We start from the raw sequence: 26,163 nt of genomic DNA, 5'->3' as shown, positions 1-26,163 counted from the left end.
GCGTGGGTGTATTTTAAATTTCGCGATGGTCATTTGTTTTGTTTTATCACTGGTCCGAACAGGTATTTAAAAATAAGTGTCTTGTTGATATAAAATGTGCATCGCATATTTCAAATAAAACCAGCTATGTTTAAAAACGATCTAATCCTAGAACAACAAAATTCAAATCAGTCTACATTTAACCACCAAAGTTTGCGAATAAAATAAATGTTATTGAAAGTAAAAAAAAAAACTAAAATACGATACAATGATTTATCAGAAATGAGATAATATCAGATAAGATTCTGCGACTCTTGGCTACCTCGAGCTACAGTTTGTTAATATCCAGGAGACATTAAGGCTCAAATTACAACATACTTACATTTACGCTCTTGTGAGTCCGCGCGGGTAGGTACCCTGCCTATTTCTGCCATGAAGCAGTAATGCGTTTCGGTTTGAAGGGCGGGGCAGCCGTTGTAACTATACTGAGACCTTGGAACTTATATCTCAAGGCGGATGGCGCATATACATATTTACATTGTAGATCTCTATGGGTTCTGGTTACTTACTTAACACCAGATGGGCTGTGAGCTCGTCCAACCATCTAAGCATTAAAAAAAAACGCTGACCCCATTTAATGTGATATAATGGCATCAAGAAAAACAACGAAAACGATCAACCAGTGCTGGGTCCACAAAAAAGCCTTTAAAGAATCAAAACTGTTCGGTTGCGATCGAAGGTGGTTATACCGGGCGCGTAGGCTAAGGCGTACCTGCTTCGGCGCGCCCGCTGCCAGTCCGAGCTTGCCCGACCTCACGACGCGACACTCCGCACGCGACCACAAAACGCACGCGAACTCAAGATAATATATCGAGAGCGCTGAAAATCGGACACGTTTCCCGTGTTTAAAAAGTCGCTGTAGTGTCTTGTCAGTGCGAACATGCAAATGTTGGCGTCCCTGATTTTGGCGTGCGCTTTCTGTGGCGTCCGAAGCGTCATCCGAACGCCTCTGGAAGCGTTCAGGCCGTCCGCAGAAATCCACATTAGAAGACCGGACAAACTGCCGCTTCCGCCGCACAGGAGGACGACGTTACCGCCGATGAGTGGAATCAAGATTTTATATCAGACAGGGGTGAGTGCTGCACGAATTTCTTGCTTCGACGAACGAATCTTGGTCCTTTCTAAGTTTTTGTGACATTCACGATTTTTACCCGTTTCAGGACGGCTTTGGATTAAACGTGTTTAAAAGCGTTTTGTAATGTCAATAAATGCAACCTTGGCTCAATCAAGATTCGTGGGTGAAGCACGTAGTTGCGATAGTGTGTACATTCATAGATTATTCGTATATTTGGCGCCAAAACTCTAATAGATGAATCCAACTGTAGGGACAAGTCTACAGGCGATAATAAATAATAGTTTGTCGATCATATTGGTTATAATTTTAATAATTCAAAAGTCATAGTCGTGACAAAAGTCACGAACTGCCGGATGCAGGAATGCTCTGTTCGCAGATGCATTTGAACAGAGCATGAAAATTCGAAAATGACTTTAAGAACATGTCAATCTTAGTTTCTTTCTATGCTATAGGTATTTCATTTATATTTTCTTCGACTCATTGAATTACGGTAAGGATTATTGCAAAAGATATCGCGTTCGTGGCTCAGTTGATTCGTTTTCAGGCGAGTGGGCGCAGTTCAGAAAGAATTACGAAAGTAAGTAACGTGGACCGTGTTCAAGAGTGATCATGGTTGAATAAAAACGCATATTTATTTGAATCTAGGCTTAGTATTTTTTCTTCTTCGATTTTCGCGAATTGTAGACATTATTATAGCAACGTAAATATGCTCTCACGTATGCTATTTCCAACTTTTTTTTGGGTTAGATGGGTGGACGAGCTCACGGCCCATCAGGAGTTAAGGGGGTACCGGAGCCCATAGACAACTGGAGCGTAAATTTCGCCACCCACATTCAGACACGAGTTCTGAGGTCTGAGTTCTTAGTAGTAGTAATACAACGGCTGCCTCACCCTTCAAATCGGAATGCATTACTGCTTCGCAGCAAAAATAGACAAGGCGGAGGTAGCTACTTGTGCTCACAGTATGTCTTACGATTATCTTCGAATACTTTACTTAGGCTTTGTGTTTAAGTTATATATATACCAATCACAATATCGATTAAATATTGTCTTAAGGAAAAGGTTGGATTATTGTATCATGGAATGATGAACAGAAGCCATCGGAACGTCGATGATTCCACGAAGGAGTCCGCTCAGCAATTAGGCCAATTAAACCTGACAAATAGGAAAAGAATGTCGACCATGTTCATTTTCATAAAACACGCACATCACCCGTGACTAATCTGAAAACGAATGCCATAAATAAAAAAATAATAAAATAAAAAAAAAGTATCGCGGAATTTTAAAGACTTTTAAACATCCAGAATCCTTTCTCTTATAACGCTACATCTGCATCGAAAAACTTATCTCGGTAATTGCGTTATTAAACCAATAAAAATAAAAGCGGTTCCGGATGTCAAGTCTTGTCAGTCGTATTTTAAAAACAACGATAATCATTATTATACCTAATTTTAAAGTCGATTCAAGAAGATAATCGGTCTAACCTAGGATCATGGACGGCGTGCGTTCGAAAATAGTTTTTAAAAATCATACAGCTTTATATGAGAATGGTTACTATGTTTTGTTGTTTAAGGTCGAGATTCGTTATCGTTTTGAGATTGTTTAAATTATGGATTTATATGAAATAAGCGGAGCGCGGGAGCGTAGGCGCGCGCGTAACACCGGTAGCGGCAGGTGTCCATTCACTCATTCTTATCTTGACAGCTTCGATGACTTACGGGTCGAGTCCGTCCCGGCCCGTGTGTGCTATTTGGTTTAAAAAAAGCCTTTTTATGTCGCTGCCTTTAAAGCTTATTCGTAACGGTAACCGTCTTTTAGTTCGTCTTTAGGAAGTTAATGTTTTTCTTCTTTTTTTTTTGGTTCACTCATATTTCTTGTTCGGGTTTGAATTGTGTGTGGTGGTGTTGGTGGTGCTTTGAATTTCATATAATTTACATCATTTTTAGGACAATGCATTTTGTTCCATTTTCGTTGAGTAAATATATCAAAAAAATATATACATTTGAAAACAATTTACGACGCCGTGCAAGAATTAAACTTCAGTAAATTGAATTATCGATTATAGAGCGATGATTTTCCAATCTATCTTTGATTAAGGTTCGCTATATCTTTTTCATTCGATCAAGCACAAATAAGCAGCCAAATGATGGAATATCAATTTTAAGCAAAACTTTTCTTAACGAAAATGTTTGTGCAGTATACAACTCTTATCAATCAATATGATTTACGAACTAAAATCCTTGTTACAAAAGAAATTTTTGAGAACCAAACTGTGAGCTAGTTTTGATCTCAAAAAATGTCTGCACGTGTTTCAATTATTGGATTCAAATAAATTCTTGCACTTGTTGGGATATTTATAAACGCATTATAATAAGACGAATATTTGAATTGTGTCCTTCAACATTAAGACAATCTCACTGGGTTCGGTTTTTGCTTATTCACGTGCCACTAATGAAAACATGAGAAGTGACTATATATTTATATGCATTGATGTTGCTAATCCTTTGTATTACGGACCATATAGTAGTTGATGTTTTTGCTACCCGATTCCTTCCTTTTAATCATCGGACCATAAAAAATTGGGACTCTTGTTATACCGACAATCCATAACAGTCTCACTAATCCTATACAAATATATTAGTATGATGAATAATTGGAAATCTAAACAATGTTAATGTACTTTATAAGGGAATATTTACTGGGTAATTTACTAGGAGGGGCGGCTTGTGAGCCTGCACGGGGTAGATTAACCACCACCCTGACTATTTCCTCCGTAAACAATTACATAATACGTTTCGATTTGAAGGCAGCCGTTGTCTATAAAACTGAGACTTAAAACTAATGTCTTAAGAGGTGGCGGCACTTATGTTATGAAGTCTATGATGGCTTCGGCAACTATTTAACACAACGTGATCCGTGACCTCATTCACCCATCAGAGGAATAAAAAAAAAGAATACTACCTAGAAACATTTTGGCAGCGTCTTAAAATGCATATTATACTTATAATTTTGAATTTTTTGAGCCTCTTTCGATGCCGAACCGCGTCCCACTAGGTCAATTCTAAGAACAAACGTATATCATCCGAACAATGTTAATGATTTATTGAGAGCTTGGAGTTGTTTTTTTATTTATTTTTTTATTGCTTAGATGGGTGGACGAGCTCACAGCCCACCTGGTGTTAAGTGGTTACTGGAGCCCATAGACATCTACAACGTAAATGCGCCACCCACCTTGAGATATAAGTTCTAAGGTCTCAGTATAGTTACAACGGCTACCCCACCCTTCAAACCGAAACGCATTACTGCTTCACGGCAGAAATAGGCAGGGCGGTGGTACCTACCCGTGCGGACTCACAAAGAGGTCCTACCACCAGTGTGATTGGCCCTTAAAGCAAATTACGAACACAAGCGAAGCCAAAGTGTTGCCGAATTCATTCCGTATCACACGGTCCCACGTGACGACTGGTAAATAGGATAATAGCCGCGCAATTTAGTCGTAAATTATGAAATTGCGTTTGAATCAATCGGTGCGGCTGTTTTGATGGTGCTGATTTGATGCGAGGGGGCTTGAATTATGATTGATAGGGCATTATTAATCAATCGAAAACGTGCGGCCGCGATCAGGCCTTTTGAAGGCCACCGTTCTGTCCCTAGCGGAGATATTTATGACTTATAGGAACCATTGTTGGCTCCACGAGAGGATTGTGTTGATTCAATTATATTTATGTATATAATTTTTACAAGCGTAATTAAAACTAATTTGAAAGTTTAATATAGCTGTTATTACTTTCGACTTTTCAGTTTTCGTGGTGACGAAAGCTTAGAGCTTTAATTCGTCGACACTTGAATTTTGTTCTAACTACCCACAATTTTTTTATTAAAGCTATTTATTGAAGTTTGTGTTTCTTTGCATACAAAAATAAAATACCAGCATCTCGACGTTTATGACAACATTTTATCTTTCGATATCATCTTCACGATAAGAAGAGAGGAGTTGTTATATTAGCCCCGATCGCCTCTCCCTTGATGTTGGGGGTATTTTTATTTCAATAATCTCACGTTCCATACGTGGAATCAGCTCGTTTTCTTTAACGAATATTTGTATATTGATAAAATTTATAAATGTATTGGCATCAGATTGTATTCTTTATACTTATTATGAATTAATTTTTGCAATTCCATACTTTCCAAACATTACAAGTAATATTAACACATCTCTTCAACATTTCATATGGCCGCTTGGAAACGACCCTATTCGTTTTTGTCTAACGTGTTTAATGCCTTATTAAATAACCTAGTGAGTCCTCGTGCTTCCTCGTATTGTGCTCTTTCCGAGAACCGGAAAGATTTTATTGTTCTAGAAATTTTCAATTAAAACCAATAAAAAATATTTAACAAAAATGTGTATTAAATAGGTAGATGTTTGATATATTTTGTGTGTGTCTTGTGGGAACAAATTCACAGTGCTACAGGAGAAAAAAATCTACAAAAATATTCATGTCGGCATTTCCTGTATTCTGAACATACCAGTTTATAACAATATGTCAATTTCACGTGCCACGATTGGAATAAAAAAACTAAATATGTATAAATATTTATTGAACGTGTCTTTTTGCAGTCTAAGTCTGGCGCCGTTTAATTGATGTATTGCTGCTATTTTAGTGGATTCGCAAAAATAAACGAGTTGTCTATTTAAATAATCATTAAGTAATTTACTGCCTTGTTTTGTTAATAAATGAATAGAATAATCATTTACCTCAGTCCAAACACATTGCAATTCAAATGCTACTGGTGACGTTACACACTGGTTTATGAGATTCAATTCATAGATAATAATACACATAAATTAGTTTATAGTTAAGCAACTCAAGCAATCGAAAAAAAATGTTTACGGGCGTCGGCCACTAGATGGCTTCGCTTCGATTAGTTTCTCATTGCTGCAGTAGATGGCAGCAACATATTACCTATCCTATAGGATTTTGTAAATTTTCAGAAACCATAAATTGATAAAATTTTAAAAGTGCACGAAAGATATTCTCCATTGCAAGAAGAGATACAGTAAAGAATCAGCCTACTGAGTTTCTCACCGAATCTTCTCAGCGGGTCGCGATTCCGATCCGGCGCTAGATTCTGCAAAGCTCTACTCTTACTAGGACTAGCATTAGCAAATTCTCTCAAGCTGAGCCCCTGAGCTCACCTGTCTGTCCGCAAGAAGCTGGAATAATCAATAAGTAGAAAAAAAATTTAAGATTACCTATTATTCTTGTTCAATAATTGATATTTAAATAATATTCACGGACCGCAGTATGATCATAAGCAGACGCAAGATTTGTATTAATGTTTCTTTAAATAGAATAAGATAGGAAACAGAAGTGTTACACATATTAAAACGCACAGTCGTTTGATTGCCGGATGCTTAGTATTGCTTCAATATTATTTTATGTAAGCTCGTGTAATAAAATTACACACGACTATTTACAAATCAAGATTATATATTTACAAAAAAAAAAGTTGTATTTTATATTAAGGAGTATAGAATAATAGCGTGTTATAATAATTTACGAGCAAACCGAATCTAAACTATGCGTTTTTTTTATTTTATTGCTTAGATGGGTAGACGAGCTCACAGCCCACCTGGTGTGAAGTGGTTACCGGAACCCGTAGACATCTACGACGTAAATGCGCCACCCACCTTGAGACATCAGTTTTAAGGTCTCAAGTATAGTTACAAAGGCTGCCCCACCCTTCAAGCCGAAACGCATTACTGCTTCACGGCAGAAATGGGCAGGGCGGTGGTACCTACCCGCGCGGACTCACAAGAGGTTCTACCACCAGTAATTTATAAATCAGATTCTAAAATTTAAATCGGAATATCATGTCTGTTCGAAGTTTCTGTCACACAAGCATCTAAATCTCAAATCTAAGCAAAATTCGAACTGTAGTAATAAATATCTACATCGCTTTGCGTAATAATTGCATGAATGCGGTTATACGATATTCTTTCATTGTTGGGCGGTGCCAGCACCATGGTTCCTGAGGAACGTGGATCTCCACGATGACCTGGAGCTCGACTCTGTCAGTAAGGATCTACAGTCGGCATCATTGCGCCACTTCGAGAAGGCGGCCCGACATGAGAACCCTCTTGTCGTGGCCGCTGGAAACAGTCGACGTCGCCCAAAGCACGTCATTGCGGATCCTCCCGATTCATTAACAGTGCTTTTAGGTACCACAAGCACCGGTCACCGTCCTCGTCGAACTCGTCGCTTGCGACGAAGGGCTCGACGAGCAAATTAACCCATAGACACAGCCCACTGAGTTTCTCGCTGGATCTGCTCAGTAGGTCGCGTTTCCGATCCGGTGGTAGATTCTGCGAAGCACTGCTCTTGCTAGGGTCAGTGTTAGCAACACACCTACACACGTTAGGGTGAAGCTGAAATAGCCTCTCAAGGATGTCAGCATAGGTAGGAAAATAAAAGTTAAAATATTAGCGCTATGAAAAAATAAGTGTAAATGAAAGTTTTAATTTCTTAGTAGGCGCTTTTAATTTTCAGGCGACGGCTTATTTGAACACTGTTTAGTATAACAATAATAACAGGAAACAAGACGTGCACGGTGATCCCGCCCCAAATTAGGATTCCCTGTACTATGGGAACCAGATACTTATTTACATACGTTTACACATATATAGATTTGGGAATAACGAAAAAGGGAAGGTCTTCCACCGAGCGGGTGACATTGGTCGGCAGACCGACGTCGCGACGGTACGGGTGTTGTTCGGAACTTGTATTATACGCAAGCTTTTTTTGGAAATGTCGTTAGCGCGATTTAGGCATATGTCAAATATATTTTTGTTCTATGATAGCTACCGCCACATTGAAAACAAAGACCCAGACAAAGAGCAAACAAACCTGTTCATCACACGAATATTTTTGTCCGGTGTGGGAATCGAACCCACGACCCTCCGTGCAATAGTCAGGTGCGCTAACTACTGCGCTACCGTATCAGTCGGACTATTGCACGTTTCTTTAATTATACCTAACTGTTTCTTGTTACAAAAGAAAAACGTTTGTGGTTTGAATTGTGTTCGAAATTATTTGATTAAAAAAAAAATTAGCTTATAAGTTACAAGGCAATAAAATCAATAAGAATAATGATATAATTTGTTCTTCGCTTCGGATTGAAGCGAACAAAAACTATGACAGCGGACACGCGTCAGTAAAGAAAAGTGAACGTCAAACTTTACCTTGGATAAAATTTGGATAGCTTCGTCTAAGGACATGATATTTACTATCTAAAAATATCATTTCGAAATTATTATATAATTTTCTGTTCAATTTTAATTATAATTTAGGTACATTAAAGTTTTTCAGACGTATCAGATACTTTACAGTTGTCGTAGTCACGGAAGACTAATCTATTTATTTGTTCGACGTTTGAATAATCCGGCCACTAGTTATCGTCAATTTTTTCAAAATATGGAGTTTCAATATAAAAAAAAAGAAATACTCTTTAATAGTAAATCGAAAGAGAAAAAAAAACATTTTTTCTTTAACCGAATTTTAGACCAAGGTAACAAAATGATTGTGTGCAAAATACTCAAATTAATGTGACCTCTTGAAGTTAATGAAAATCATACTGAAGATTCCGTTGCATAGATAGATAGATGCCGGCCAAGCTAATAGCCGAGTTAAAGAGAAGTATTGGTCTTTAAGGGTTTTTTTATATAACTACAGAGATATAACGAAATCTTGTACCAGTATCTCGAAGGGTCTTGTCAGCTTTGATGTGCACCTGGTACTGGGTGGTAACTTGTAAGGGCTTTTGAGGCCAGAGGCATCACGGAGTTAACGCCATCATCCGCTAAGACACGAAGACAATTACATATCTGTCTACATATTAGACCGGAACGCGTAAATGTTTGGCGGTGTAAGTAGGCATAATATTAGCTACCCATGCAGGGTTACTATTCGACCTACCCACCGAAATTATTTTGAGCTGGTATCACTCTTACTGGTTCTGGGTCTACTTCTCTTTGACGTGAAAACGACGTTTCTTCTCAGCCAATAAGGAATCTATAATAATATATCTACATATTAATACGTGAAGCAAAAACTTTGTACCCCTTTTTACGAAAATTGCGCGGACGGAGGAGTATAATTTCCCACACTTATAGAGAATATAGAGAAGGATTGCAGAATCATAATAGCTTTTTTAATTAATGCATAAAAAATACATTAAATAAATAAATAAAACATTACACACACTAGCATGTATTTGACACACACGCATGCACACTATTTGTTTAATGTCAAACTTTTCTTATTGCTTAAAGTCTGTGGTCAAATTGAGAATAGATTAAATATTGTTTGTCTTTATTAATATTTGTCTAGCTAAAGTGTAGTCTTGGCGAAGTCTATGATTATAAAAGTATAATAGTCTTTAAAAATAGAATCATAATAGTGTACAAAGTTATAATTTCAATTAATTATAGTCGAATTTCGACTACCGGGGGACTACTAATCGTAGTACCTCCTTAAAACGTGTTTAATAAATTTCCAACCCTCTGAATTCGTATCTGCAGTTTTTTGTAATTTTTATTTAGAATGGACTTAACAAGAGCCACGTATTCAACGCTAATAAAAAAGAAATATCAATCGAACACTTCGCTGTTATCTTATTCAATAGAAGAATCACGTAGACACTCACAAGTGGACAAAAAAGTTTAAGGCTGTTTCATAGTTTGAAACAAACAAAAAATGTATAACGAAACAAGCTACTGGTTTTAGTCATTAGTGGTTCGAAAATAAAGGGTTTTTGTGTTAAATTGTTTTTGTGTTACCAAATATTTTTTTGCCTCTAAATACCTTTGTATTTTATATTTGAGCGTCAAGAAAAACATCTTTCGTTCGTTTGCGGTTAAAATCGGTAGCACGGAAATTTTGAGAAAATTATTAATTCGTTTTTACTAGTTTGTGCGCGTTAGGACAGGGAAAATAGAAAATTATGGCCCTATTTTCAAAGACATTAAGATTAATTTAGTTTAGTTATTTGTCATAAGAACTTCTTTGAAATTCTTTCTTTGAAATCATTGGATTTCTTAAATACGAATTAATGGGTAGGTTCCATTATTGACAAAGCAATCCAACCACGGCGCAGTTTTTTTTTCTTTTTTTTTTATTACCTATGTATGTTGACGAGCTCACAGCCCACCTGGTGATAAGTGGTTACTGGAACCCATAGACATCTACAACGTAAATGCGTCACACACCTTGAGATATAAGTTAAGCAGAAATAGGTGGGGTGGTGGTAAATACCCGTGCGGATTCACAAGAGGTCCTACCATCAGTAATTACGCAAATTATAATTTTGCGGGTTTAATTTTTATTACACGATGTTATTCCTTCACCGTGGAAGTCAATCGTGAACATTTGTTGAGTACGTATTTCATTAGAAAAATTGGTACCCGCCTGCGGGATTCGAACACCGTTGCTTTTTATAACTTTTGACATCGAAAATTTTACCCTAATATAAACATGTAACGTAATATGCGTTACTTTAGGCAACCGAAGTATTAAAAGTGAATTCGTTCTCACGTTGTTCCCGCGCCAAACTAAACGACTAAACAGACACTTGAGGTTATTCTCAGCATTGAAGTCGCGTCAGGATATCTCGGGCATCCGTCTCAGAGACACGTGCGTATTGAATAGAACCCTCCGGATGCCTTGGACCACAAAAGGACAGTGGTGTATGCACAGACATTATATGAACACGGATGTTGATTCGTTATAAGTTTACTGTAAGAGGGTTTTTGAAAGAAAAAAAAACTTGTTCGTTTCCTGGATTTAAAAGGACAAGCGGAATGTAGACTAGAGGTGTGACATATTATTATTATTATTTTTGTTTTTTATTGCTTAGATGGGTGGACGAGCTCACAGCCCACCTGGTGTTAAGTAGTTACTAGAGCCCATAGACATCCATAACGTAAATGCGCCACCCACCTTGAGTATAAGTTCTCAGGTCTCAAGTATAGTTACAACGGCTGCTCCACCCTTCAAACCGAAACGCATTACTGCTTCACGATGGTGGTACCCACCCACCCGCGCGGACTCATAAGAGGTCCTACCACCAGTGAAATTATACCTACCACCAGTAAAAATATTATTTTTAATATTGTAGTCGGGTAGTTGATCTTCAAACCTCAATTGAAAAATAAGCTGATAACGGAGCCCAAATAACACAACATTGAGGTCGGAGTATCTTGATCCGGAACATAGCTGAACATTCCATTATCAGTGGACATCCATGACACAGTACCCTTTGAATTATATTACTTTTATTACGCCCCTTTTATGGTCAGAACTAAAACGGTATAACGATTTCGATGTTCGATATAACAAGATTTAATTTTAAACCTTCTCTTATACTTTTCTGTGGCTATTGCTGGATGTATGAATTACATTTATTTTAATGCATCGCGTGTCATCTATTCTTAAAACACTATTCTACAGTGTAACCTCACACATGTGAATGATAAGTTAATGTATACATGAAGAAACATACGTATTATATTCAAAAATTGTTACATAGAATGTTCAGTTCATAAACGACTTTTGAAAGACTTTTTACTTTGGTGTACTTTTTGTACATCAGCGATACTCATAAAAATGTTATGTTGACCGAAGGCATTTCTCGAAATATTCCTCTTACTTCCCGGATGAACACAAGGAAGGTCTCATTATGAACGGAATGTCATTACAAAGAATGTTTTTAAAATCTTTTTTTTTCTGTCTAAGCTGATGCTCAAGGGAGATCATATCAGCGTCACCGGGCTAGTAGGTGAGCTCACGGGGCCCGATGTTGCTAACACGAATCCTAGCAAGAGCCGTGTGCTTAGCTGAATCTACCACCGGATCGGAAACGCGACCCACTGAGAAGATCCGGCGAGAAGCTCAGTGGGCTGGGTCTGTGGGTTAATTTACTCACCGAGCCCTTCCTCGCAAGCGACGGGTTCGACGAGTACGATGAGTGGTTTTAAATCCATTTTTAAGATTAATATTAATATACAGGGTCATCAAGCCCGAGGCCAAATCTGGAATAAATTAGTTTCCGCACTTATTGGGGAACTATGCTTTTAGCAATTTGTTATTTCGTTACTCAGCATTATATGCATTGACACAGTGCTAAGAATCTCTAGTTTTACCACCTGTCTTATTTTTCTAGAATTTTTCCAATACGCTCTGTGAACTACTTTGAATGTACGACGAATTATTCTGATCGTAATTAACTTAATAAAAAACTTGAGGCCGGAATTGAGACATGAGGTCGATGTCGCAATTTCATTATAGGCGTTTAACCCGCCTTTTGAGCGGGAACGCGTGAACGCTATGTATATCGCGGTGTGCTCACAATACATCCAACATTGTTCAACCCACGGAATTTCTGGCCGGATCTTCTCAGTTGGTCGCGATTCCGATCCGGTGGTAGTTTCTGCGAAGCACTGCTTTTCCTAGGGCCAGTGTTAGCACATTCTCACAGGTTGAGTTCATTGAGCTCACCTACTAGTTACAGAGTAGCTGAAATATCCTTTCAGACTACTAGCGAATCTTCTTCTTTTTCTTCACCTTATCCCACTAGGTGGGGTCGGCACAGCGAATTTTTCTATTCCATTCTCTTCTATCAGCCGTCATATCAACACCCACTCCTTTCTTTCTCATAACGTTTTTCACACACTCCATCCATGTCTTTTTCGGTCGTCCTCTTCCCCCTTTAGGCTACTAAATAGGCGAATAAGTAAGAAAAAAAAACGGGGCTGGCTGATCCGTGCGTGATTTGTTACCCGGCTGTTGTTATTATTACTATTATTCTACTATATTTATTTAAAATCATATTAACTATATAATATTAAAAAAATATATAGTAAACTTACAATTTTTAAAAATATTATATAAAAATAGATTGCCACTAGATAACCCGAAAGATGTCCACACTAAGACTTTAATCCATAAGTAGAGAGTATTTTTAACCAACAATAAACTAATTAACAAAAGTTTTCACACATCTATTCGCGATTAGCTTATTCATACTATGTCCATTACTCAGTAATTCGCTTAGTACCTACTCAATATGTTTACCGCATTAAAATCGAGTTGTATGTGTTTAGTGTTATAAATTAACTGTGTTACTAAGTACTCGTGAATTTATTGTAATATTTACATTTAATGTCTGAAGTTTATTTGTGGCTTTTTTTAATTCTTAAGGCGTAGACCATAGGTGTTTATGATGTAGTAGTTGTTCTTTTTTTATGGCTTAGGTGGTACATCTGGTGTTAAGTGGCTACCGGAGCCCATAGGCATCAACAACGTAAATGCCGCCACCCACCTTGAGACATGAGTTCTAAAGTCTCCGTTTTTACAGTACAACAGCTGCCACATCCTTCAAACCGAAACGCATTACTGCTTTACGGCAGACATGACCGCCTATTTCTGCCGTGAAGCAGTAATCCGTTTCGGGTTGAAGCACCCTTCAGGCCGGGCAGGGCAGCCGTTGTAACTATACTGAGACTTTAGCACTCATATCTCAAGGTAGGTAGCTGCATTTACGTTGTAAATGTCTATGAGCTCCAGTAACCACTTAACACCAGGTGGGCTGTGAGCTCGTCCACCCATTTAAGCAATAAAAAAAATGTAACACCTCCTCGAGTTATTATAACTATTCGTCCACTATCCATCTGTAGTCACTCGAAACATTAGTGGTAGGGCCTATTCTTGACGCAACTTCCACGTAATGTTTCGGTGTAGGCGACGGCACACATTTTGTTATAACTACGACTTCCCGCACAGTTAAAGCTCGTTTAACCTAATAGAATAAAAACACCCATGTCTTCACAGCGACAGCGAGGCTTCGTAACATATGACATATGCCCACGTGCATCATAAAGCCTTGTTCGCACTAGGTGAGTATTTTAGTCGAGTACAGAGCAACGGCCGTCTGGTGTAGTGGTAAGTGACATGGTCACTACACAAGGGGGTCGCGGGTTCGAATCCCGCCAAGGGAAGATATTTGTATGATAAATATAAATGTCTTTTCCAGGGTTATGGATGTATGTTAAATATATGTATGTGTAGAATAAAAATCTTACATTTATATCCGTTATCTGGTACCTGTAACACAAGTTCTTTACGAACTTATCACGGGACCGGTTAACGTGGCGTGATTGTTAGTAAAATATTTATTATTACTATTATTTATTTAATTAAGTTGCTAAACTACTCGATACTAGCCCGAAAAAATAGAACAAAATGGATTGACTTGACTAAATTATTTACTAACTTACTCGACTAAATTTTTGGTGTTCAGACATTTAGCTACTAAATTACTCGGTACTCGACTAAAATACTCGCCTAGTCCGAACAAGGCTTAAGTGACGTCCCATAAAAGGATAAGTCAATTAGTACGAGCGCGTGGCGCATTCGGAAAAGCGCACAATTCAGACACGAGGCGTTGATGTCTTTCATACGTGAACGTGTAATGCCGCCCGTATAAGCGAAGCGTAGGTATCATCACAATGCTGCCTACTCCCGTACAAATGATATACGAATGTAATAAAAAAAAACACCTTCATTATATGAGTGTTTGGATTACGATTTTTATTGGTCGTAAAATTAAATATAATAATAATAATAAGTTATCGATTGAATATCATCGAGTTTATTAAAGTGTATTTCTATAGTTACATTGTTCAAGCACATATGCACATTATGATTGTGTTTCTACTTCTACGTTAACAAAAAAAAAAAAATTTGTTGATATTGAAGTTTAGGTACGTTACGGTAACGGTTTTCATACTTTATTATCAAATACAATAGATAGTAGAATAAAATTTTCAAATTTGCTTTTAACGATAAACCTGTTGTTTCCTGATAAAAAAAAAGAATTTTCCGAAAAAAATACGGCTAAAACTACATATTTGACACAACATTAGAATTCTAATTTTGATAAATAATTTAAATACTTTACTCGTCTAAGTAAACTGTGTAGTATATTTCTGCCAATTAAACGCAAAAAGAAATCTAAAAAATGTAAAAAAAAACCACTAAAACACGCGATTGATTTTTTTAATTCCGCAATAATCCCATTTGAATGTGAACTAACATATAACTAAATAAATAAATAGCTTGAATAAACCACGCACGGTGGTTTATTGATTTCGACTCCAAATTAGGAGTCCCCGTGTTATGGGTACCAGAGACTAAAATACATATAAGCTTAAATATATATAATACATAATAGCGGCCCGCTCCGGCTTCGCTCGGGTCTTTAACAAAAGTTTTAGTAAGGACCCCTAATTTTTGTTAAAAAAAACAAACCTATGTCACTCGGAGATGTGAAAGAATTTTTCAAATCGGTTCAGTAGTTTCGGAGCCTATTCAATACAAACAAACAAACACATCTTTCCTCTTTATAATATTAGTATAGAAGTATAGATAAACACTCATATGAACGGCAAACAAATCTGTACATCACACGAATGTTTGCCCGATGTGGGACTTGAACCTACGACCTTTGGGCAACAGTCGCACCTTTGGGCAGCAGATTCGGCGAGAAACTCAGTGGGCTGATTCATGGGTTAGATTGCACGTCGAACTCTTTGTCGAGTTCGACGAGTACGGTTACCGGGGTCCCTAAGCCTGCTCCTAGTGTTAGAGCTGAAGGCGTCTAATGCAAAAGTTTAGGATCTGATGGATCCGTAAGGACGTGTGGAACAGTTATATTTTAAATAGCTAAGTATTGATCTTATAAATCTAATACGGGATAAGAATCGCGATACATCTACCCCAAATAATACACGTTCATTATGTCACTACCATAGCGCACGTGTGTGAGCGAGTAACCTACATGGTTCCACTACACACACCTATTCCCGTCACACCTCACACGCCTTTAAAAAACTTTAATTGTTACGTCATGTTATTAGTAATTTTCTTTTACAACAATTTCCCCATTAAATAACGCCTTTTAAATTACTTACGCAACGAAACACACGTTAATTTTCCGGATGCTTATTAAATATATTATATAAAAATGATGTTGGCTAATAATGGTGGTAATTGATCGGATTAGGCTCGTCCGGCTACCTGTGTTCCTTGAGTACCGGACACACTCACACATACACACAAAAAAACATTGTAATTTATTTAAGCCCATAATTTGCTTTTGGTTGTGTAATTAAGCAAATTGGTTTGTGGAGAATAACTGCTGCGGCTCGGTTTTGGTTGAACAAGGCTACTGTTGCAACATTCCATTTTTAAATTTATTAATCCGCGGGTTTTGCGTGTAAACATACGGTCAAACGTCGCGCATCTTACACACTGACCTCTTTTATTTTGTCGAACGATGTAATGAGATCGAATACCAATATGGACTAGCCTAAGATATATTGAAAATTGGCGCTTATAAAAGGACCATTAAGGTTTAACAAAACGACAAATAGTAAGTACCTTTAAGTCATTTTCTTTATTTAAATTGTTAAAGGTACTTAAGTGAATAGGAAGCCAGGAAATTGAATTATTCTGTGAGATTTTAAAATTAACAAACGAAAACTAGAGAATGGCATTTAAAAGCAAATGAGCGAGAGAAAGAACAATACGGTTATAGCATTTGTTAAAAGAGGACGGTCGTGTAGTGAAGGTTGTGGAAGGTCGTAGCGAGTAACAAATTATTTCATTAGAGTAGGGATGTCCGAAATGCAATAAAGTATCGATATTTTTTGATAAAATCAACATCGACATCGATTTTTTATTAAAAAATATCGATATATCGGTATGACTTGACAGAGAATATTCGTGCTAATCAATAGACATAATTTTAATAAATCAAGAACAACTATTAAGAAATTTAGAAAAACTTAATTATAAGAAACTTAAGAACCAAATTTTAAAACAGCAAATCGAGTCGATCAAAAACACAAATTACATAAAATATAATTTGTTAAAAAGATGATAGTATAAAAAAGTACTCTATGTTAGGATTTTTTAATCTTAAAACACATCAATGTTTATTGGGCTGAAAAAATATAGATTTTTATACCTTTTCGATATTTGGAATTTTATATCGATACATCGATATATCGAAGTATTAAATATCGCTAAAATATATCGATACATTGAAAAAATAATATCGATATATCAATATTTTTTCAACAAGCCTAAATTAGAGTGGGCGCGGCGCTCGATGGCACCTGTCCATTGGACCGGATGCACCGTCCCCGAACCTCGCTCAGCCTCAAGGCATTTTGTGCTAAAAAAAAGTCAAAGAAAATTCAACTAACAACCTTCTCATTTGGCGCTTTTCGCCCTATGATCGAATTACTACCGTAATTACTGAGGCTCAAAAGCATAAATTCAATTATTTTCTATTTTGATTTATTATCGATATTCTGATAAAATAATTTCGACCATTAATACCTACCAAAAAAAAAGAAGGAAAAACGGTTGACAAACATAAGCAAAACGGGTACTAAGCTGATTGGCCTGTGCCTATTTAAATTTTGTTATTAATTGTTACTAAGTTCGCCGGGGTAATCTGAAGTTTTTTTTAGGATATGTTCATATGAGTGAGCGAAGAAATGGTATATGATAGAAGAGTATGGAAGGAGAAAACATGTTGCGCCGACCCCAGGTGACTGGGAGAAGGGCAGGATAATGATGATGATGATGATGATGATGATGTTCATATGAGCTCACAGATCATCGCGTGTTAGAAGGTTAACGGAATCCAATGCGATAACTAATGCGACAAATAATGACTAATGACAAATGATAAATAATGACGCCGGGCAGCTTGTGATGCGAGTTAATTTTTTTTAATATAGAGTAATGACCATCCTTTAAGCCGGCCTAATGCGCTCTACTTCTAATAATTAAGGATTTAAGGGTAAAATTGGGGATGCTGGGTAGGCAGCCTTTAACAATTAATTTTACTCATTACCCACAACAAAACTACCGATGCACGATATTGCGAAACCCCCTCGATTTGATGCGTCCTCAACACGATTTTTAATTCTATTTGTTACCCGGTCGATTAATATTAAAACTGTTAATAAAAATAAAATATCTTCGTTATATACCGTTGTTCTGTTATTTTCTAAAGCGGTTGATTAAAGTTTAATTTATTCATTACGCTTCAGGCTTTTTCGGTTAGGTTAGGTTAGGTTAGGTTCGAAAACATGATCGATTATATTAGCACAAATTAAGTCCAGGACAGATTAGTTACACGCGAGACCCTCATTTTTGATAGGCGGATGTCCTTATATTAAATTCGACTGGTTTTAGTAACATAATCTGCACGATTTCATTTCCCGAACACATCAGTACAATCGGGTCGCGATATTTGTTTCATGATAATATCAATCCATCGAGGTTGCATCTCTGATTATAGCAGATACGTAATATTTATTTGTCGACTAATGGTAGGTCTATTTTTCTGTTTCCACTTATTCATTTAGGTATTGTTAGGTACTGTTATCTGGTTATATTTTGTATGCACTAAGTGGGTAGCTATTTTTGGCGACTTTGTTTTAGTATGCAAACACGATTGATACAAATAATTCACGAGAAACGTTTATGCAGTTAGGACGCAATTTCCTGCGCTGACGTTACGAATGTTAATAGAACAGGTTAGACTGATACTGCGACGATGCTATTTTTTTTTTTTTTGAATACCCTAATAAAGATTCACTGGATGTCAATTCATAATGTAATTTCGTTACGAGGCTACATTAGCATTCGGCACGACTATAATACGAGTACGTTAAATAAAGACCCCTCACGGTGTAAGTCAACAACCCGGAGAGATTGTGTTTCTTTGGATCGTGTGCTTTTTGTTTGAGACACAAAAGGGCTGTATCCGGCCTTCGGATGATTGTAGTTAAGTACGTTTCCACGAAATCTATCGCAATACACAACAAACGGGAAGTATATCCGGAACAACAAAAAAAAACATTTTTTTCACACCCACTCTACTTAGGGCTGGTACATTTGGCAACTTTCATAATTCGATAAGTCAAATTATTTCTGTATTTTCTTTATATCTTTATCAATACTTCGTTGATATAGTAGTTTGAGATTTCCCCCTTCTCTGATCTGACTTTGGTTGAGAGAGTTCAAAGGGAGTCGATTGGTGGGTAGGGCCTTAAAACAGCCTTAGGCCCGCGTCTGCTCCCAACATCTGCATACCGTCACGACCCACAAACTCCCCGCGCCTCCTAAGCGATGAAATCTCATGCACGAGATTCGGACACCTATCCGAAAAAAAAAAGGAGTAGAGATGATCGAAGGCAGTAACTTTAAAGAAGTTAGTTTGAATGCATTTAAGTCTGTACAAGTAAAACAGGAAATTATAACTAGAGACCGTTGTATGTAGAACACTACAGCTTAATTGAGATGGAGATCAAAAACGTTTAAGGAATGTACTGTATGGTAGCAGCCTGGCCATGCCCCTGACAATAATATCAGAGTCCATGGGTGGCCGTAACATTTAGTTTACCCATTGACCGCTCGATTATTTTCGACAGCAATAATAATAAACAATTCAAAAGTGTAACTTGCGAACCCAATTAAAATACGTATATGTGAGGTAATATGTCCACAAATCTCTTATAGATTTCGTTTACTACCAATCAGTACGCTGCGTAAAAATCGTTACACCGCATCGCCTTGGGTTGACACTTAGCTTCAAACCCGACAGTAAAAGCCAAAAAACGGTGTAAAACAGAATTGATTAAGCCGTCTTCATTATCAGATTTTAATACGAGTAGTTTAAACTACCTATGAAAATATTCGTTGAGACGTCAAAATCATAATGAGATTTAATAATTTAATTACAGCGGTAGCAGCCCTACAAGACGTGTGTGCGCAGAAAAAAAAAGTTCTCATCATTAACAGGTTGCCGAATGGTATGCCTTCCGGTCGGAAGTACCGATGGTCCTTTTCTTCGAGCAAAAAAATTATAATGAATGGATTCAGAGCGCACATGTTCTTACTTTATAACGTGTATTCGGGATAAGCATCTCTCAGATTCGTACGTCCATTATGATTCCCTTTCGGAGGACAGGTGCGAACTAAGTTTAAGAACACCTTACAGTTTTTCCCACGATCGCGACTCTTGGTCTTTTGTGGTCGAATTCGATTTCCTTTTGACTTCTGAATTCTCGCAACACAGCTGCAGCGAATTCTGTTTGAATGAAATGACGTTCGTTGAATTACAAGTGGTGCGCGCGCGAATTTCGATTCATAGTAAAACGTGTTGGTCACATTGTTTTGTATTATCATCGTTATATAACATTGTAATACAACGGCACATTTCCGGTGTGGTCAGTGACCCGAATAATAATACCATGTCGTTGAACAAAAAATAAGGAATCAAGCATAAAGTTGAGCATCATTTTTTTTACGTTTCAGGTTTCGGAGGACGATTTGCCCGATTGCCGACCGCGACAAGTCTGCAGTAAGGTTGACCTCTACGACGCTTCCCAGCCGTGGATAGAGAAGAAATGTCGGTGCTTAGGACACAGGCCGTGTTCGAGGTATGAAAGGTATCCATTGAAAAATAGTTTTGTAAAAACTTATGAAAAGTTGCATAGCATTAACATTAGATGCTACTTAAAAAATTAGATAATCTTGTAAAAATGTAAAAGTTTTTTATTTCGTTTGTTATTTAGTTAAATACTTAAAATTAGTTCTGTTTGCTTAGTGCGAGTTTTTTAACGTTCTCGATAGCGTAAAAGTTAGCCCAATTTTGTATGCAGTTGGAACAGCGCCCCTAACGGCAAACGTAGGCAAACGATCCCATTCCGTACAAATATGAGCTAACTTTTACGCTATCGAGAACGTTAAAAAACTCGCACTAAGCACACTATACGGAAAAACCGATTCAAAGAAACCAAAAATAAGACATTAAACAACAATATCTCGAATGTGAAAGCATGTATTCCGTCTCTCTTACGATGTCACATTCCCGGAACACGCTCAATGAACCGTTTTTATTTCCAGCGAACTGTCGGCCGACGACAACCACACGCTGGCCGACAAGACGACCTTGTACAAAACTTGCGAGCCAGTGAAGAGGTTGCCTAAATGCCGTTACTTCAAGGACGCAGCGTGGATCATCTACACGTTTGCCGATACGAACGCGACTCAGCAGATCGTCAACTGTCACTGCCCCAAGTTCTCGGTCACGTACCTGCTAAAGAAGCTACCGTACACGGCATCTAGCGGCGAACAAGGGAACCAGTACCAGTTTGGTTGCTCACCACAAAGCGTGAGTAGTCGTTGACACGATTTTCAGTTATGACGATAGATGGCGTTATGTGACATTGTATTATCGATTAACAGTTTGCTTTCCTTATTACATTACGTAGATTGAATTATTTAAATATATTATAAATGAACCTGTTTAAAACCTACAGACACAGCCCACTGAGTTTCTGGCAGGATCTTCTCAGTGGGTCGCGTTTCCGATCCGGTGGCAGATCTGATAGTGCTCTTGCTAGGGCTAGTCTTAGAAACGTCCTCAGGTTAGAGCACCGTGAAGCTCACCTACTGATTCGGTTACGCTGGCATAGCTCTCTAAGGCTATCTACAAGATTAGGTAGAAAAAAAAAACGTTAAATTCAAAACAGCGTAGTAAGTTCTAGGTTTGATTATGCATGGCCAGTATTTAAATTCTCGAATTTTAAGTGTTAAGGCAAGTGACCTGCTAAATTATTGCCTATTCATTCACAGAGGCTTCGTTGCTCAAGGAAGGAGCCTTGTAAGTTGTTCAGCGCGAGACGACGTCACGAGCAGATCGACGAAGTCAACGCCAATACCATCTGCCAGTGTCCAAGGGACCACAGCTGCCCTAGGCATCACACAGAGCCCGGAGTCCTCCCGGGAATCACGTACGCTTCAGAAGACATCCGTACGTACCACGGTTACTGCATGCAGGAACCACCCCCGGATACCTTCAGATTCGTCGGAGATAAAGATTGAGTACGAACTAATAAGAAAGTGTGAAGCAAAACCGATAACTCGATATTATATCGATTTGAGAATCGATTCGTGTGATTTATTGTTTATGTTTTAAATTTTGTTCCTTATTTTATTTGTATATCTTCAAGATATTATGAAAAATTTTAATGACATTGTAAAATATATTTTTTTTAATCGAGAATAACGTTAATTTATAAGTTGGGTATTGTTATACGAATTATGAAAACACTTTTAAGACGAATGTTCCAGTACTAGTGTTTTTTAATTGCCCTATAATTTGCCTTATGTACTTTTTATAAATAATTATATTTCGAGTAAATACTGTACAGTTGTATGCTGTAGTTAAAGTACATAAGTTTTAATTTTATTGAATATACCGTTTCGTTCGTTTACCTGTATAGTACAAATGCGATATTATAGTTGATCGCTTTTGATAGTTTTACGATTTGATTTAGTTATGTATAAAATAAAGTACGATTGTTTTTGCGAAAACCGACTATTGCATAACGTTTTTGTGAAAACCGACTATTGTATAACGTTTTTGTCCGATTGTTTTTGCGAAAACCGACTATTGCATAACGTTTTTGTGAAAACCGACTATTGTATAACGTTTTTGTCCGATTGTTTTTGCGAAAACCGACTATTGCATAACGTTTTTGTCCGATTGTTTTTGCGAAAACCGACTATTGTATAACGTTTTTGGCTGATTGTTTTTGCGAAAACCGACTATTGTATAACGTTTTTGTCCGATTGTTTTTGCGAAAACCGACTATTGTATAACGTTTTTGTCCGATTACCGACTATTGTAAAACGTTTTTGTCAAGTGATAGAAGAAAAATTAGAAAGTGTAAATAAAAATTTATAGTATTTAGAAATGCCATTTTAAATGAGTTTGATATTTGTGTGGCGTTCAACATTTTCTATTTCTTGTCTGTTTACAATTATATGAGTCGACTATTATCAAAGCCGGCAATCTGACTTTTGGACAATGATTGGTAAATCAGAAAAACGAATTATTGACTTTGTATTCCATTGGCAGTCACAAAACTCTTCGGAACGAAATCTTAGATAAATAACAGGTTAACTATTAACCTTTATTTAGTGAAGGTTTTGAACCGTATTCTTTGAAGGAGACGATTATATTCAAATCAATCTGTATTGATATATCAATAAAAATATTTTGTCCCAATGCACAGATTGCCACCTTTGATAATAGACGACTCATATAAAGAAAAACTTAGTTGTGTTTCTATTCTATGAATGTATCTGTGCTTTTCTCAATAAATTCTTCCTCGCTGTTCTATTAAAAAAAAAAAACAATATGTCGTTAGAGCAGAAAGAAAAACCGAATTACAAATAAGTGGCTAATTTCTAATTGTTTCTGTTAAATCGTGTAAATATTATATTAGTTTTAGATCGATCATTCCAGACGTTTTAGATTAAAAACGATTATATTTATGTTTTATTATTTAACTTGCCATAATAGGTTGAGAGAACGCTACTTGTTCATTGTTTTGTTTGCTTTTATCGAATTTGTATAGAACGTTAGTATTACGTTAACAATCTCTTAGTTTTACGCAGACTGTTCAAATAATTTTGCCTTTTTAAATTTGGTAACAAAATTACACTTGTACCCATCAAAAAACGCATTTACTAAATATACGTGAATATTTTGATGAGCTAAGTATACTGTGAAATTTTCTTACCAACAAACCGAACTAAATAAATTAAGATTGTTATAATCTTAGTAAATAAGATGTGAAAAGGGTTTAGTTGAAATTTATGTCATTTAAATTTCCAAGATATTCCATAGACAATCATGATTGACTGCACCTTTTTTTATTTCAACTCATAACAATTCTCTACGAGATATACTCATGTAACATTTAAAACAAGTGCATTTAACGATATATATATATTTTAATACATACATTTCATAGTTTTATATGTCTATGTATTTAATGTACGTATGTAAATACAAAATGAAAGTCGACGTTTGTATTGTGACTCGGTATGTCTTCCTTATTTTTGTTTTGATGTATAACTATGGTGTAAGTTAAATTATTCAAAGACAAATGAATACATGTTTTCGTATCAATAGTTCAGCGTTTCAATTTTTTTCATTTGACAAAAGTGACCTGTTTATTTTACACTAGAGGTCCCGCAGTAGTCGAAATTCGACTATAATTAATTGGAATTGTAAGTTTGTACATTATTATGATTGTACTTTATACTTCTATAATCACAAATTTCGCCAAGGCTACACTATAAAAAATATTAATAAAGACAAACAATATTAAAATTTTATCTATTCTCAATTTGACCACAGATGTCAAGAACAAAAGTTTGACAATAAATAGTATGCATGCGTGTGTGCGTCAAATACATGCGGTACGTAGTGTGTGTAATGTTTTCTTTATTGATTTAATGTATCTTTTATGCATTATTTAAAAAAAATATTAGCATTGTGCACTTCTTCTCTATATTCTCTATAAGTGTGGAAAATTTCATACTCCTCCGTCCGCGCAATTTTCGTAAAAAGGGGTACAAAGTTTTTGCTTCACGTATTAATATATAGATAATCCGACTAACCTCTGTTCCCGTTGCTTCGAATGACTCTCGATATTAGAATTTTACGAAATATTCGTGTTTATAGGCTAAGTTAAATTAAGAGAAATTGAAACTTTCACAGCACGTTGGCCGTGAAATAACCTACGTTACGAGAAAAGAGGTGAAAGATTTTATTGTAAGGTACATTATAGTCGAGGTAACAATGACATATCGGTTTTTTTTAACCTAAGCTGATGGTTTAGAGAGACCATGTCAGCGTCGCCGAGCTAGTAGATGAGCTCACGGGGCTCAAACCTGACGATGTTGCTAACATAAACCCTAGCAAGAGCCGTGCTTCGCAGAATCTACCACCGGATAGGAAATGCGACCCACTGAGAAGATCCGACGAGAAACTCAGTGGGCTGTATCTGTGGGTTAATTTACTCGTCGAGTCCTTCGTCGCAAGCGACGGGTTATCGTAATATTTTTATAGCCTACATGGGTGAATAATCTGATCGTCTTGTTAATGCTTACATAGGTCTACTGGCTCAAGGCCAGGCACTAAGTGGTTACAGGGGCCCATAGACTTCAACAACGTTAATGTCGCCACTCTGTTTGGGGCATGAGTTCTAAGTCTCAATTTTTACAGTATAACGACTGCCCTACCTTTCAAACCGAAACGCATTACTGCTTCAAGGCATGTCGCCTTGTATTTAGGGTTTGCCGTAGGTCTTTTTTTATTGCTTAGATGGGTGGACTAGCTCACTGCCCACCTGGTGTTAAGTGGTTACTGGAGCCCATAGACAGCTACAACGTAAGTGCGCCACCCACTTTGAGATAGAAGTTCTCAGTATACCTAATTACAACGTCTGCCCCACGTTTCAAAACGAAACGCATTACTGCTCACGGCAGAAATAGGCAGGACGGTGATATCTACCCATGCGGACTCACAAGAGGTCCTACCACCAGTAAAACAAGAGGTCCTACGACCAGTAACATCACAATTACAATGTGGAGGCCGAATTCTATTGTATAACTGTTGGCCTTCAAATGTTATAACGAACGCTAGACTACTTCGTAGCAGAAATAGACGCATAATCAAACCTGCTCAAACGATCTTAATATACATAATTACATACAAACCTCTTACCACCAGTTTAAAAAAATATGTACCCGCGAGCAAAAGTATTTGAATAATGCCACAGCACGCAGCCTACCAACAGATGAGACAGAAAAACTAAAAACTACGACCTATTAAAATAAAAAAATATCAAAAATAATATATTTATATACATATTACATTTTAGTCGCACATTCTATAATTGTTATATTGCATTGGTTATAAATCAGTACGGTAAGATATATATAAATCTCATTTAATCGCCAAATTCTAAAAAGTACACATACCTACTTTAATATAAAAAAAAAAAAAAGTTGAAAGATAATTCAAATTTTAATGTGCAAAGTAAT

At 36.9% G+C, this 26,163-nt stretch overlaps 2 protein-coding genes across 5 annotated transcripts in view; one reads left to right on the top strand and one right to left on the bottom strand.

The window, feature by feature from the left end:
* LOC101740296 (elongation factor-like GTPase 1) overlaps window positions 1-26,163 on the bottom strand; it is a 162,514-nt gene that overhangs the window by 33,360 nt on the left and 102,991 nt on the right. The gene's annotated exons all lie outside the window — the stretch shown is intronic.
* Window positions 752-24,243, top strand: LOC101740423 (protein giant-lens). 4 transcript variants are annotated; one of them, XR_009975933.1, is made up of 5 exons: window positions 752-1,111; window positions 20,572-20,705; window positions 21,163-21,430; window positions 21,895-23,092; window positions 23,375-24,243. XR_009975933.1 is itself a non-coding variant. In XM_012693367.4 (4 exons), the coding sequence occupies exons 1-4, from the start codon at window positions 920-922 to the stop codon at window positions 22,141-22,143; spliced, it is 843 nt and encodes a 280-aa protein (XP_012548821.1). In that variant the 5' UTR covers window positions 771-919; the 3' UTR covers window positions 22,144-24,243. The 4 variants fall into 4 exon arrangements, 2 of the variants coding, with proteins under 2 accessions (XP_012548821.1, XP_004929758.1); XR_009975934.1 differs by having other exon boundaries at window positions 754-1,111; window positions 20,572-20,696; XM_012693367.4 differs by having other exon boundaries at window positions 771-1,111; window positions 21,895-24,243.

The sequence above is a fragment of the Bombyx mori genome, chromosome 21, assembly GCF_030269925.1.
Source record: "Bombyx mori chromosome 21, ASM3026992v2".
In the NCBI taxonomy this organism is placed as follows: domain Eukaryota; kingdom Metazoa; phylum Arthropoda; class Insecta; order Lepidoptera; family Bombycidae; genus Bombyx; species Bombyx mori.
The sequence above is the reverse complement of the archived record's forward strand: the minus strand, read 5'-3'. Positions and strand labels throughout refer to the sequence as shown.

What these genes read in the sequence shown, in the direction of transcription:
- LOC101740423 (XM_012693367.4), top strand. Translation starts at nt 920, where the DNA reads ATGCAAATGTTGGCGTCCCTGATTTTGGCGTGCGCTTTCTGTGGCGTC. An exon ending in AGATTTTATATCAGACAGGG is followed by an intron (nt 1,112 to 20,571) that starts GTGAGTGCTGCA and finishes TTTACGTTTCAG; the next exon opens with GTTTCGGAGGACGATTTGCC. An exon ending in TTGGTTGCTCACCACAAAGC is followed by an intron (nt 21,431 to 21,894) that starts GTGAGTAGTCGT and finishes ATTCATTCACAG; the next exon opens with AGGCTTCGTTGCTCAAGGAA.